Below are 14,425 nucleotides of genomic sequence, written 5' to 3' on the forward strand. Positions count from 1 at the left end.
ACTGGGTGACTTCTCCCCACAGGGCATTTGGGTATGGCAGGGGCTAGCGGCTGCCATACCTTGGCTGTCTGGTCAGGTCAATTCAAAGTAATATTTTACTGCAGTATTTATTGCAGGAACATGGGCGTCGGAAGCGCGCAAAATGTAGGTGGCTCATCCCCCAGAAAAGAGTGTAAAAACAGCGCCGCTTTATCTGCAGCTTCAGTGGTGTAGTGCGAAAGACTCGTGACAAATAGTTTTGACTCTGCTGCGAAGCAAGTTCGAATCCGCCGAACTCGGTCTTCTAAATGTTCACATCACATATCAGATCTGCTTCCATTTGTTTTTAAACTATATGACGTTTTCATCAATAGATTATTTAAAGCATGTTGTGCTTTATGATATGTAAGGATGGCTGCTGCAGTAGTAGCATGTATGATCAGGTCAGGAATGAATAAATATGTGAGACCATCATGTCGAGGTACAGTAGTAAGATTGGATGACCTGACAAGAGTCTGCCATACCTTGGCTTTAGGGGAACTGACGCCACTGTCTCCCCATCAGATATGTTTTAATTGGACTGATATTAAATTTAACTTAAGGTACATTATAGTGATTTTTGAATAAGACCTGCTTCACCATGTCCAAATTATAGCCTGTTCACAAACTCAATAATAACTATTGTGATTGATGTACAGTAAATAAATACAAATAATTTATAAATCCAGTCTTTTTGCTTGTGTGTTTTAACCGTAACCCTATTGGGATTTGTTTGAATTGTTTTTATGCAAGCACTATAGAAAAAAAAAACACTTAACACAACTAATGTTTACCTCCAAGTTATAGGCTATAAGTATCATGTAAATATATTATACATTTGAATATATAAAGTTTATATATTATGAAAATAAATAGGTAAATACATACTCTTTATGACACTTTGCAACTTACACTTACACATGCCTGAAAAAGCCACACTTTTTTATTTATAAAGCAGTGATACGTTGTTACGGTTTCGGTAGACGAAGGTAATCCACAGTGAGATTATATTTAATGAAAGCACTCGATACAAATAAACAGAACCCCAAGAAGGCATTTACCACACAGTAGACAAGACAAAGAACAAATGGAAATGGCAGTGGCTAAATAGTGGATGATAGTGATGACGATAACAACTAACAGGTGCGAGTTAAAACAAACGAGGTACAGGTAAGGGATCGTGGCAAAATTAAGTCCAATGGCAAAACCGGAGAAAACTAAATAGGGAAACGGACGTAAATGTGACATACGTGTTGATGTTCTATTTATTCCATACATGCTCCTGTATTTACACAATATTAAACTGAACGGCTAAATACTGCATTGTAAGCTATTAGTGTTGAAATGTAAAGAGAGTGTTTGTTTCTGTCTTAATCAACAAGGTAGAAAATCCATATTCTGGTTTCAACTGAAATGTCATTGTTAGCTTGTTTCCGCATTCTGATCTGGGAACAGCTCCTGGGGGGTTTAGTGGTATGTTGTTTTGGTGTTTTATTTCCAGCGATCTAATTGATCCCCCAAAAGGGGCAAAATAGTGAGGTGGTAAAGTTACAATAGACCAATGTCTGAGGTCTGACCACCTGAGCCATGGTGTGCCAGTCTTTTACCATACAAACATTGCAATTAATATACCAGACCTTTTATTTTATTGTTGTGTTTACTGCTCCTCCCTACTACTCCCATGGCAGCGGAAGAATAATAATACAGCAGAGCACTAATAAACACTATTAATTAAAATTTATTTGGCAAACATAATGCTTTTTGTTGCTTGTTAGTTGTCATGTTTCGTTTGATGGCGGTCTGTGATGTGTAGTGGTAAGAAATGAATCACAGTGTCCTATTGTATTAATGTCTGCAAAGCTACTCAGTTTTTTAATTATTTCTAATGGCTGGAATACACTACTTTTAAAATCTGAACAGATTTTTTTTAAACTAGACATCATACACTTGCAGACTTTTTGAAAGTTTCAGATAGAAACACACTAACTGATCAAATCTGCAGACTGGCACAGACTTTCTGCAACAAGTCCAGACTGAAAATCTGGGCAAAATCTGAGCAAAAGTCTTGTAGTGTATTTTAGCCTTAAGATGACATGTGCTTGAATCTTCTATATAATCTAATATAAGATTGGAAAGTCTTTACCTTGAATGGATCCAATACACGATGAGCTTAGAATTGTAGCACTTCATAACATGAACAGCCTTTTTGTGTCAGTGAGACTGAAATGACATTTGTAGTGGTACTGCATGTAGGTTGGTGATTGGATCATGTCTCTGCAAATTCTCAGCAGTCTCTGAACCTCAATGTCAATACACCTGCTGTCTTACAGGAACTGGCAGATTTGCGACACGTCCACTCCAAGGTTAAGAAACAGTACCAGGATAAGACGGCCGAGCTGGCGCATGCAAACCGGCGTGTGGAGCAGCATGAAGCGGAAGTTAAGAAGCTCAGACTGAGGGTGGAGGAACTGAAGAAAGAGCTGGGTCAGGCTGAAGATGAGGTGAGACAATTGAACTTATGCACAATATCGCTTGAGATACAGTATGTTTTGTGGGTTTATCTTTTATTTTAATCTGATATTATGTCTATACATTTCAGTTGGATGAAGCTCATAACCAAACCAGAAAGCTACAGAGATCCCTGGATGAGCAGGTTGAACAATCAGAGAACCTTCAAGTTCAGCTGGAGCACCTACAATCCAGGTAAGCGAAAAAAGATGTGCATTTACCAGTCTCCTGAACTAGGTAAACAGTGCATTTTGTTTGAGTAATATGTTAAATTCGCCACTCTTTTGATCAGTAATGTATTCTGGATAAGCTTCCCTGTTACACAACATCATGAATAAGATTTATAGTGTAAACTGTCAACGATTCACCCGGCTTCTTCTCCCTTTCAATGTCTCTCTCATTATTCTACTTGCATTCAAGCTCGCACCTACCCGTAGCCAATCCTGAGCTGCCAGGCTGCGGGTTACCGTAGTAACAGGGAGACTTGAAGCAGTGTTGTGGGCTCAGGCCCCCCGCAGCTGGAGAGAACAGTGACAGGCGTGTCGGTATGCTGGTGCTTATGGAGACTTTGATGGAAAGCTTGTAATGATTAAGGACATTCGCACTGTAAAGTTCCTCCACTTCACACCTGTGTGGTTACATATGATTCAGTTATGAGGTGGTCATAAAATCATGAGTCATTGATCTACAGCTTGCAGTTTTACTGATTTTGTTCCCCAGGATAAATTGGATTTGATGGAGTTGGATTCAGTCCAGATTAAAAAATATCAGATGATTGTTTGTAATTCAAACTAGTATGTTAAAATGTATGAAGAAGATTGCTTGTACAAAAGCTCAGGCGTTGCTATGAAATGCGGAGTTATGTTTTGAAGGGCCGTTCACACAGAATATGTTTTTGCATCTGAAGCATGAGACACAGAGTGAAGTCCGTACTTCGAAACATGTTTTTGAGACGTGATGCAATATTGAAATGTCAAGAATTGCCATGCCAGCTTGCTACTGTAACACAAAAGGTGCAACGCTTTGCCCTGCCTTTGGGGTCTTCTGATTGGTCCACTTTTCTAGAACAGGCATCGATGTGTGTAGCAGTTTAAATTATTTTACAGACACAGCAAACCCGTAAAAGCCGGGTCTGAAATTATGGCTAAAAAAGCGCAATGCAGAAAAGAGAACCAGAAGCCATTCTTTTTTTGAATGGATGTCCGTGAGAAGCTTCACTGCGCTGAATAAACAGCTTTTATGAAAAATAGCGTATCATTTAATGAATCCCCTTTCTGCTAATCTTCTAATGTTTTACACAAAACCATACTTCTGCTGAAAACCGGATGCACTGAAAACATTGCTATTATCTGACTGGCTAAAGTTTGCTGTATCTCCGTAATAGAGGAACATGTGGAACATGTGTCATGACGCCCAGTGGTCAAACACTGTTTTGCACTTGTTTGCATAGAAAAAACAATGGAAAAGTAGTGCAGTGGAATGGAAAAACACAATCTGTGTGAATGCTTTGCTGTTGCTAGGATGTTTTAGATGGTTGCTAAATCGTTCTTTACTGGTCCATGTCAAAAGAGCGTGCCCCCAAGTCTTTATGATATCCTGGTCACTAGATATGACCCCTAAAGCTCAGTTGCCTAGTAATAGCACATCTTTCCACAACAAGCAGCTTAAGTTGGTTCTGATTCATGCCTGCAGCACAAACAGTGTGGAATAAGTTATATGTTAAGTATTTACTGTAGATTTAGGGGTTTGTTCACTGGCCTAACCCATTGACCACTATTAATTCTGCTCATGTACTCTTTGCTTACACTTTTTAAGCAATCTGCACTCCATTTTGAGAAAAGGTCGGTAGCCATGTTGTCAGCCAGAGCCATACATCAACATGAAAGAGACCGAGATGAATAAAGGATGAAGGTACAATCAGACCGCCCATCTGAGTGGTGGGTCAAAGTTCAGCGTTATCGCAGCAATAGAGGAGGGGAGGAGCGTGCCATGGGTGGAAAGGGCAACAGATGGAGATGAGTGCTTGTCCAAGTTGTCATGGAGACAGAGGATGGTTTACCAGAGGCTGATTTGGTTGTCAAGGTGACTAGAGAAGACTGGAAATGATAGTATTAAAGAACTGATGGTACTTAATTCATCGCCTTAATAGGTTTTAAAGATGAAGTGGGTCATTTTAACATAGCTTTGTCTTTCCCAGTTTCTCTGTGGAGCTATTAAACATTGCTCTTTCTGTCCAATCACCGATAGGTTTTTTCACTGTGGGCGCACTTATCTGTTTGTCCAAACAATGGTAAATGCAAAGGATGTGTGAGACGCCTACTGTAACTGACAACAGGTATTATTTCTGTCACAGTGCACCCTTACATTTCAACCTGCGTCCGATGCCAGAGATCAGAGTAGCGTCTCGTCCCAGCTGGATATGTTTCCACCCAGCAAAAATACCATAAACAGCATCTACAGTGACTGCACAGAATAGAAAAGAAGAGGCTCAGATCCTGTGATTGAGGTTGGCTGAGGGTGCTCACAGCGGCTATGTCTGTCTGTTAGTCTCACAGCACGAGAAGGCATCTCTGCTCAGGCCGCCGGCAGCACCATTTGGCACCCCCACCGTGCCTATTTGCTTCTTTCTTCAGTGTAAAGCTGTGAACTCACTGTCTCGCATCTTACTTTTTTCCCCCCTTAGCGGCTTGTTCCTCGTTGTACCTTTACTTTCTTTCCACAGTCATCTTCATTATTGTCCGTTTGCTTTGTCTTTCTGTCTCTCTATACTTTATACTTTACTGTATCTTTCTATCTCGCTCAGCCTCTACAGAGAGTGAATGAGAACTGACTGTATGTGCTTCAGTCTATAATCATAAACCTGGTGTGTAAATCAATATTTGAGGGCAGACAATGCTAGAAAGCCAAGCCAGGTCTGAATCCATCATGCCACACATTGAGCTCTTGTTTTCCATATGTTGTACTCCTTTTCTGTTTGTAAGCTCACAAATGAACTTAACATTGATGTTTCGTGTTAGTATTTTTAATGGATAATCTTATGATAACTGGTACATTTAAAATGTCATAAAAATGACCTGTAAATTTCATGACATCATTCTAACACCCGCATGAAAAATGACTTTAAAGAATTTACCATATTAAGACTTTGTAAACGATGTACAAAGTAGCACACTCATCCCAGTTATGAAATTATTTGTTGTTTTTGTAGTGTTTTTCTGCTGTTAGATTGATTTGAATGAGAAGCAACATTACTATACTGGTTACCAGTCACCTTTGTGAAATATGCATTTCCCTTTCGTTCAGGGATAGTTCACACAAAAATAAAAAAGTCATCTTTTATTCAACCTCATGTTGTTCAAAACCTCTATATAACTCTTTCTTCTGTAGAACACAAAAGATGATATTTTGAGAAATGTCTCAGTGGTTTTGTGTCCATACAATGAAAGTCAATGGGGGGGGTCTGTTTTGTTTGGTTACCAACATTCTTAAAAATGTTTTCTGCTAAAGATAGAAAGTAATGCAATGTTGTTTGGGTTTTTTTATGTGAACCCTTTAAATAATTTGCTTATATGTCTGCTTTGTTAGTTCAGAGGGAAAAAAATGGAAATAACTTGTTTATATAGTATACAAATTAGTGTTATTATTTACACACATAACTTAAAGTGATAGTTCACCCAAAAATGAAAACTCTGTCATCATTTATTCACCCTCAGGTTGTTCCAAACCTGTATAAATGTCTTTGTTCTGTTGAACACAAAGAAAGATGTTTGGAAGAATGTCAGTAACCAAACAGATCTCATCTTTCATTTGGGGGGGGTAAATTATGACATAACAGGGCTCTAGAGTGCGACCAATTTGGTCGCACATGCGACCTTATTTCTCAATGGTGCGGCTAAGAAAAATGTGAGGTCGCACCGGTGCGACCAGCCGTTCGAGGGAGAACAAAAGTCTCCGCGACTCTGAAAGTCTCCCTGTGATTCAACAACAGACACACATTAGGTGCATATCGTGGTCTAAACCAGTCAGAGATAGTGAAGGGCGGACCCCCTCTGATTGGCCGTGGTCCAGATTTTCCTGTACGTGTGTGTACCAGACGTCGCGTTAAACGAAAATTCTCTGTCATTGACAGATCTTTTTTACCAGTGACGGAAAAATCTGAAGGCCGTCCGTCCGTCTGTCCGTCATTTTGACGGATTACAATGAGGGCAATTTGTAACTCCCCGTTTCCCTTCATTAGAGCGTGATATGCTCGCGAAGGGACGTGCGTGTTTTCACCTGTCATTGTTACCGACTAGACATACAGTATGTAATGCGATCTGGGAAAACCCGTCGGATGTCGCGCTGGGATGCAGGAAAGACGGTTCACCTATCAAAGTAAACCACATAACATGAAGAATGAAGGAGTAGCAATGCACATTTCCTGCCAGTCCTGTGTAAACTACGGCATGCAAAGTTTTTTATACAATGTTTTCGTGAGATGACAGAGCTCCCTGTCTGCAGCACCGGGAGTTATCCGATCGCAAAACATACAAGGGATGATCAAAAGTCCAGACACTATGCACATGATAAACAACGTAAAACTTGCTTCACTGCTTATTAGTTGTTGTCCGTAATGTTTGCTAGTTTCCTCGTGTAGTGATAATGGCAGAGCTCTCGTTCTTTAAGTGTGCCCGCACCATTTTCCTTACTTTCGTTTTATTCAAACGGTTTTGTACAGTATTTTTATAGACTTCAACACTGGGAAATGTTTTTTTTATTAAATTGTCATTAGAGTAAGTCTTTTACTACTCTAAAGTGACTTTTACTTGTGATACTGGACTGTTGTGCTTTTATTTTCATCACTTAACTTTAAACCCGTTTTCCTCCAAATTCCGTTCCTGAAAATCCTAGCGCTTCAGCCGACCTCAGCCATAACTTTTGTTACATACACAAGGTATGAGCAAAATAAAAACTGATTTGGAAAGGGCTTGGTATCAAAAACTGTAATGTATAAATTTGCACCATGTGTTGGGTTTTCCCAGATCGAATCACATATGAACATAAACATTAAAACATTAAATATATAGATGAATATAAACAACAACGGCTTTATTGGGCATTCAGTTGTATTAAAATACAACAAGTTCCGAGACGCAAGTACAGCGTGATGACGTCACGAACATACTAATTACCACGTAACGCCACCTTGCACCATAGTGACGGGTAATAATAGATTATGACGGATTTTTTACGAGCCTGTCAGTCAAAATGACAGACAATAAAAAAGTCTAGTGCAACCTCTGGTGTGTACGTGTGAAATGCGTGTGCTGCAGTCAGACAGAGAGGTGAGGAGCCTATAGGCCTGTCAGTTAAACAGAGAGGGGAGGAGCCTATAGGCCCATCAGTTAAACAGAGAGGGGAGGAGCCTATAGGCCCGTCAGTTAAACAGAGTGGATGTAGCCGCGGATGATGAGAGAAGATGAAAAGAACGATTGACAACTTTTTCGTGAATAATGTTAAGTTAAAGGCCTGATCCGTCCGAAAATCATAAGCAATGCTCTGACACGGAGCCATCAACCTCCCAGGTTATGTCAAGCCCTGGTCCATTTATCTTGAGATGTTTTAAGTTTCAGTTTCAGTTCACTGAAGCACTTTAAGCACCAACACTTTTTCAGTAAGTTACCTTTCTTGTAGAATTGTGCTTCAAATAAAGAACTTTATGTTGACCAGATTGTTAGTTAATCATTTACAAGTCAATTTTGCCTATATGGCCAGCGATTTAAAAAAAAAAGTGAACTGGTAAAACTGCGGTGTTAAATGCGATGCGGTCGAAAATTTGGGTGCACCTAACTTTTGTGCTGGTGCACCTAAGAAAAAAAGTTAGGCGCACCAGTGCAACCAGTGCAAAAAGTTAGTCTAGAGCCCTGGAAAATTGTCATTTGTGGGTGAACTATCCCTTCAGTCCTCAGTAAGGCACTTTATAGGCATGACAGCTTGAAAGCGCTGAAGAATGTGACAAATATGATTCTCTGTGGAGGGATGAACTTCTCAAAGATTTTGTGCATGAGACAGATCTGATCTAGAAAGCTGATGGTACGGATTTGCAATGCTTTAATGTAGCTCGCCAGTTCTTATCTGAGGCATTAAAAGGCAGGCACGCGACGTACACTCGCCAGCTTTGTGTGGCAGAGTAATTCTGCATTATTGTGTGTTGTGTGTATGGGGGAGGAGTGGAGGAGGACACCGTATATTAATAAATATATCCTTTGTTTGGTAATGAAAATGTCTTTGGTGTTGTGTTGTATTGTCATGTATGTGTCATTTGTGTCGGCTGCTTATTCAGCTGTGTATGACTGGCACGTTCTTTTATTGTGCATGTCTCAGAGGCGGTAGTGATGGGGGTGAGACTATTACATGGCTGCTTTCCCATTGGTCAAATTGGATTACCAATGGCTTGCTAGTGGCATAAAGGTCCAACAGCAAATTCATTTATGGTGTTTTTCTCTGGGATGGTGGTTCGTAGATTTCCATCAGTCATTTTTAGCCCCATTATTAGATTGAAGAATGTCACAAATGCATAGTGAAAATGTAATGTAATGTACATTTTAAATCATGAAATATGAAAAGGTTACATCCATGTCAAGTTCACTATCCGAATACATGTAGAAAATGTCACTGTGTGGGTTCAACAAAAACCTGTTTGCATGTGTCTCTGTATTTATGATCTCTCGTGTCAATTTGTAGCCCGGTTGAGCTTTGGACTCTAAAAGCTTTTAGCCTCTTTGAGGAATTCACTGTGGTCAAAACAGTGTGATGTGTAATTCAGTGCAGTGTTTAGTGTTTGCTGACTCTAGGTTCCACTCCTGTGAAGGATTCGAGGCCCTTTTGTGCACTTATGTGCCCCTGAGAGGCGAGAGACTGTTCAGTTATGCAAACATTAATAATATAGTGAGTCATCAGCTGTTCACTGACAAGAGAGGCATTTTGACTCCCTCCTTTTCTAACATCTGAACTTCAAGCTCCTTTTTTTGTAGTTTTTGTTGCTATGATTTTTTTTACCTTGCTTATTTGTGCCCCAGACTCCGTAATGGACAGGTTATGCCACAAAGCCAATATTTCCTCATAATAACATCAGAAAAGGACAAATACAGTTTCTCAAAGAAAGAAAGATGTGCAAATAAAAAATTGAACAAAGTCATCATCTCAGTGTACTGTCTTTGCTGAAAACCAATCGGATGGTTGTATTTGCATTATGTGATTTAGACGTTCAGATATCGTATGAATCATCATAAAAACAAAGATTTATTCCATTCATATGCCTACTGATTAGTCATTCCAAGCTGTTCTGTATTTGCACAGATAGAGAGAGACTATGTTTAAACATTAGGATCGGAACATTTGTTTATTTTCTGGGTGCAGGATTGGCCTTAGGAAGCTGAATTGACGTAATTCTTTATCTATTAGCGTGCCATGTATTTGTATTTTTCGCCAATGGTTGCCATGTCAGCGAGAACGGAGGCTGTACAGTTACTTTGATTCACAGAGCTACTGTCTCTAATGTCTTGATTTTATTCTAATGGATGTAAGGGGGTGTTTGGAGACATCGACTGTATTGGAGCGATTGTGTCGGTAAACAAGTAATTACAGGTGGCCCGTCAAAGTATTTGAACATTCCACCATAAAATGTATTCATAGAAACAAGAAAAAGTACGAAATGCTTCTACAAAACAGTCCTCTGACCTACTGTACTTCACAATAACTTAGTGTTAGTTTGTATGTAAGTCAGATCATCATATTGTTTAAGTATCAATGGAGGAAAAAAAAAATATATATACATTTAAATGTAATTAAAGGTCCAATTTGTAATTTTTTGGAGGATCTATTGACAGAAGTGCAATATAATATACATAACTATGTCTTCAGAGGTGTATAAAGACCTTACATAATGAAGCGTTATGTTTTTATTATCTTAGAATGAGCTATTTCTATCTACATACACTGCGGGTCCCCTTACATGGAATTCGCCATGTTGTTTCTCTACAGTAGCCCTAAACGGACAAACTGCTCTACAGAGATCGTTTCGTAAATGTTATCTCCTTCAGCAAAGAAGCGAAAACGTGACGACATCTTAGTTCTGTGTCAGTCTCTGTAGTGCTTCGAAAAGGAGGGGAGGAGTGAGCTGTTGGTTGCACTTTGAAACCTCACCGCTAGATGCCGCTAAATTTCATATACTGGACCTTTAAATTAAAATGATTACTTATAATGAATAAAAAATTTACATTTTAGCTCACAACCTGAACCTCTACATAGCGTCGACTATTCCAGTGTTTATTGCTTCCATTGTTTACCTCATTTGTAAGTCGCTTTGGATAAAAGCGTCTGCTAAATTACTACATGTAAATGTAATTGTTATCACACATTTTATTTCAATTTCTCTCTTTTTCTCTTGGTCTGTTTATTAGGCTAAGGCGTCAGCAGAATCCTGGTCTGTTTGGCAAGATGAGGACATCGGCTTCATCACGTTTTGGGCCTGAAGATGCAGATGGACCAGCTAGTGATCCTGATGATGAGGAGGAGGAAGCACTGCAGCTCCAGATCCCCTGAAACATTCACTCCAGACCACGGGAATGTACGAAAGACTCATAGATCACACCCGAGCATTTCACCGTGCCCTTTATTTCATTTCACAGCTGGAACCATCGATTTGAAAGACTACTCTGTCTGTCTCCACTCCCCTCAGCAGACAGATAAACACAACAATGATGTCAACAATGAACAACTTAAAAAGTGTGTGCCAGAGACAAACTGGTGCTGTAAACTGTGTCTGAAGTCTTGTCTAAAAGTCTTTTGCTTGTTTCTCTGTTGTTGGTTACAGTCAAAGACGGCACATAGATTATAGAATTACATAGATACACATATATTTACAGGTTCATAGACTGTTAGTTGAGTGAAATTATGAGTGAGCTTTCCTCCCTGTATTTCAATAATTACTCAGAAAAACGTGTCTTGTGCTGTTTCTTAAAGGGATAGTCGCCCAAAATATGTTCATGCATTCATCATCTTTCCTCATTTATTCACCCTTATGTTGTTCAAAACCTGCGTATGACTCTTGGTTCTGTGGAACACAAAAGAAGATATTTTTAGAAATGTCTTGGTGGTTTCGTGCCCATACAATGGAATTCAATGGCGGTAAAAGTTTCATTTTTCAAAATATCTTCTTTTGTGTTCAACAGAAGAAAGAAAGTCATACAGAGAATGCCGTGAGGGAGTAAATGATCAAGGAATTTTGGGTGAACTATCCTTTTAAATATCATCAGAACGACCTCTATATGTTTTCAGGGTCCTATAAACCTGTGGCATAGGCACCAAATAGCCCATTTGAAATCTTGTGTCTCCTAGTAGAATCATAAAAAAGCTGTAAGCACAAGCATACAGTATAATGGCACACACTGATCAAGCCTAATACGCCATTGTGTTCAAACTATCAAAGAGAAAATGTTATGTTTTGGACATTACATCCCCATTTTCAGTCTGATCTGTGACCTCAGATGACCTCTAAAAGCATCCATGCGTTCATACTTGTGTCTCTGCTGCTTATCTACATTCAAGCTTCCTCTTCTTTTTCCTTTTCATCACTTGCATTATCATTTTTGTTGCTTGTCACCCATACATTTTTCTTCTTGCTCTTCCCTTTCATTTTGATTTCTTATTTAATCTTTCGTCAGCACTCCCGCACACCCCCATCTTGAACACTAACTCTCACATCAATATTCAAAACAACCCATTCAGAACATGATGGTTTTGTTTCCTGTGTCTGGGGAGCATTTCATTTCTGCTGTGTTGTTACTGATGGGCCAGCGAGTGCTGCTGTTCAGCAGTAGACCTGCTTGTAATTGTCCCGGAGCTTTTCCCGTGGCCACATAAACGTGTTTCCGTCTTTGCAGTGGAGTCGTCGTCTTGTGTTATGTACAGTAGGATGTGGGGAAACTTGTGAATGAGTCGGTGGGGTTCTTTTGACAAAAATACAACCCGAGTTCTTTCTTTTCGTGCATAACATTACTCGTGCACGAGGGAACACTTTGTTCTGTTGATATTTAAGCAGTTGTTTAAGCAATATGATGCTGTCTACACATCAGCAATGGGACCAATACTGACTCAACTGGGACATTTATACTGGTCATATTAAAGTATTTATCAGAGGTTGTTTTTTTACTTAAGCGGTCTGTATTACAGTTTTGTATTTGTTTGTGTTTGTATTTTACCTCTATAAATGTTAAGTGTATATACATATTGGCCGTGTGACAGTTATTTATGTGGTTTTTAGTTTTTCGTGTGTGCGTGTTTAGTTTAACCAAAAATTCTGTCATTTATTCACCTTCATGTGGTTCAAAACCTTTATGACTCTTTTTTTTCTGTGGAACACAAAAGAAGATTTTTCTAGAATTGTCTCAGTGGTTTTTTGTCTATACAGTGGAAGTCAATGGAGGTCAATGTTGTTTTGTTACCAACGTTATTCAAAGACTTTAAAGTCTTAGTAAAAAAAAAGCTTGAACATACAGCTAAGCGGGCCCCAATAATAAATGATTTCCTAACTTTTTAGAGCATTTTTCTTAGTTCTTTGTCTGTTGGAAAACGCATTTAAAATTAAAAAGAAAGGTCTAACATAACAGGACCTGAACTGTCCGCTCAAGCTGTAATTTGCCGAGCCATGAAGTCCAAACACACCTATTATTTTGTGTGTGTTTAAATATATGTTTAAGCCACATCAGGTTGTGTTCCACTTCATTTGATGTTTTGGCTGTTATCGAGGCTCTGAGGCAACTTCTCGGTCCATTACAATGATGACAGTGCAGAGCGGTATTAGTGTCCTATGGCCGATATATACCACTTCATAGAGTTTTATTCCCCCCCTTTTTTTTTATCCTCTTACCTGGGTTTTATTTCTAACATCTTCACTTGGGCTCATATACAGGAGCTCCTGCTCTCCATTCATGTATGACAGGTGCTGACAGAGCGTTTCTGTGCCATTGGAGAAGAGCATTCACGGTTTGCCACCTAATCCAGTGTGTCCTCAGTTATACCTGCACTTATGGTTAATGTAGCAAGTCATTATCTGAAGCGGCCTAAGACTAAAATAACATCCTCGCTGTGTGCCAGCCCCTTTAATGATGTCCAATTATCTACATTTTTAATTTGTTGAAGAATCCAAGCGCTTCTGTGAAAGCAAGATTTCATATTGTCACCTGAAGAGCTCAAGTGTGACAGCTCAGAGGCTACATGCAACTGTATTGATGAATGAGGGTTCCCTACCAAGTGTCCAAAACTAACACTAGTGCTCCTTTGGCACAGCTACGCTAAGTATTGACTGTCAGCAGGCTGTGGCGGAAACCGTGTTGAATGTAATGAGATACAGTGTGTCGTGACTAAAGCCTTTCTTGCATAGCTCTGCCATCATATGTGATATCTCACAGTGCTGCTTATATTTACTTTTGGGCAGGAATTTTTTCTGTAACTGGGTTTTACATGTTGTGAAAGAAATGTCAGTGCTGCTTGCACATTGCTGAAACAATGTTACAATGTTGTGGGTGGATTTTTGAAAAATCCCCAACAAATTTTTGCTGACATATAAGTGCACATATCCATATCTGTAGGACTGAAGAAAGCACACGATATATACAAACACCAACACTTCGATATTAAGTAAATGCTGCTATATCATTCTGATGCTGTTATCATTTTGAGGAGAATATAAATAGTAACAGATGAGCCATCAGGCATAAGTGTTAAAGCAAAAAATAAAACTTTGTTGTGTGGATGTGGGATGAATGACTCTGCGTGGCACATCATTGTGTGCCTATAATATTTACTTTTTCATTCATTTATTTAGCAGATGCTTTTATTCAAAGTGACTTATTAAGAG

General features: G+C 39.3%; 1 protein-coding gene across 7 annotated transcripts in view; it reads left to right on the forward strand.

The window, feature by feature from the left end:
* Positions 1-12,793, forward strand: part of ccdc102a (coiled-coil domain containing 102A) — an 89,261-nt gene extending 76,468 nt beyond the window's left edge. For all 7 annotated transcript variants that reach the window (XM_057343840.1, XM_057343831.1, XM_057343849.1 and 4 more), the window contains 3 exons: positions 2,349-2,519; positions 2,618-2,721; positions 10,968-12,793. In XM_057343840.1, the coding sequence (XP_057199823.1) occupies positions 2,349-2,519; positions 2,618-2,721; positions 10,968-11,109 (417 nt within the window). In that variant the 3' untranslated portion in view covers positions 11,110-12,793. The remainder of the gene's footprint in view (positions 1-2,348; positions 2,520-2,617; positions 2,722-10,967) is intronic.
* Positions 12,794-14,425: the final 1,632 nt, after the last annotated feature.

The sequence above is a fragment of the Triplophysa rosa genome, linkage group LG1 (genome assembly GCF_024868665.1).
Source record: "Triplophysa rosa linkage group LG1, Trosa_1v2, whole genome shotgun sequence".
NCBI lineage: Eukaryota > Metazoa > Chordata > Actinopteri > Cypriniformes > Nemacheilidae > Triplophysa > Triplophysa rosa.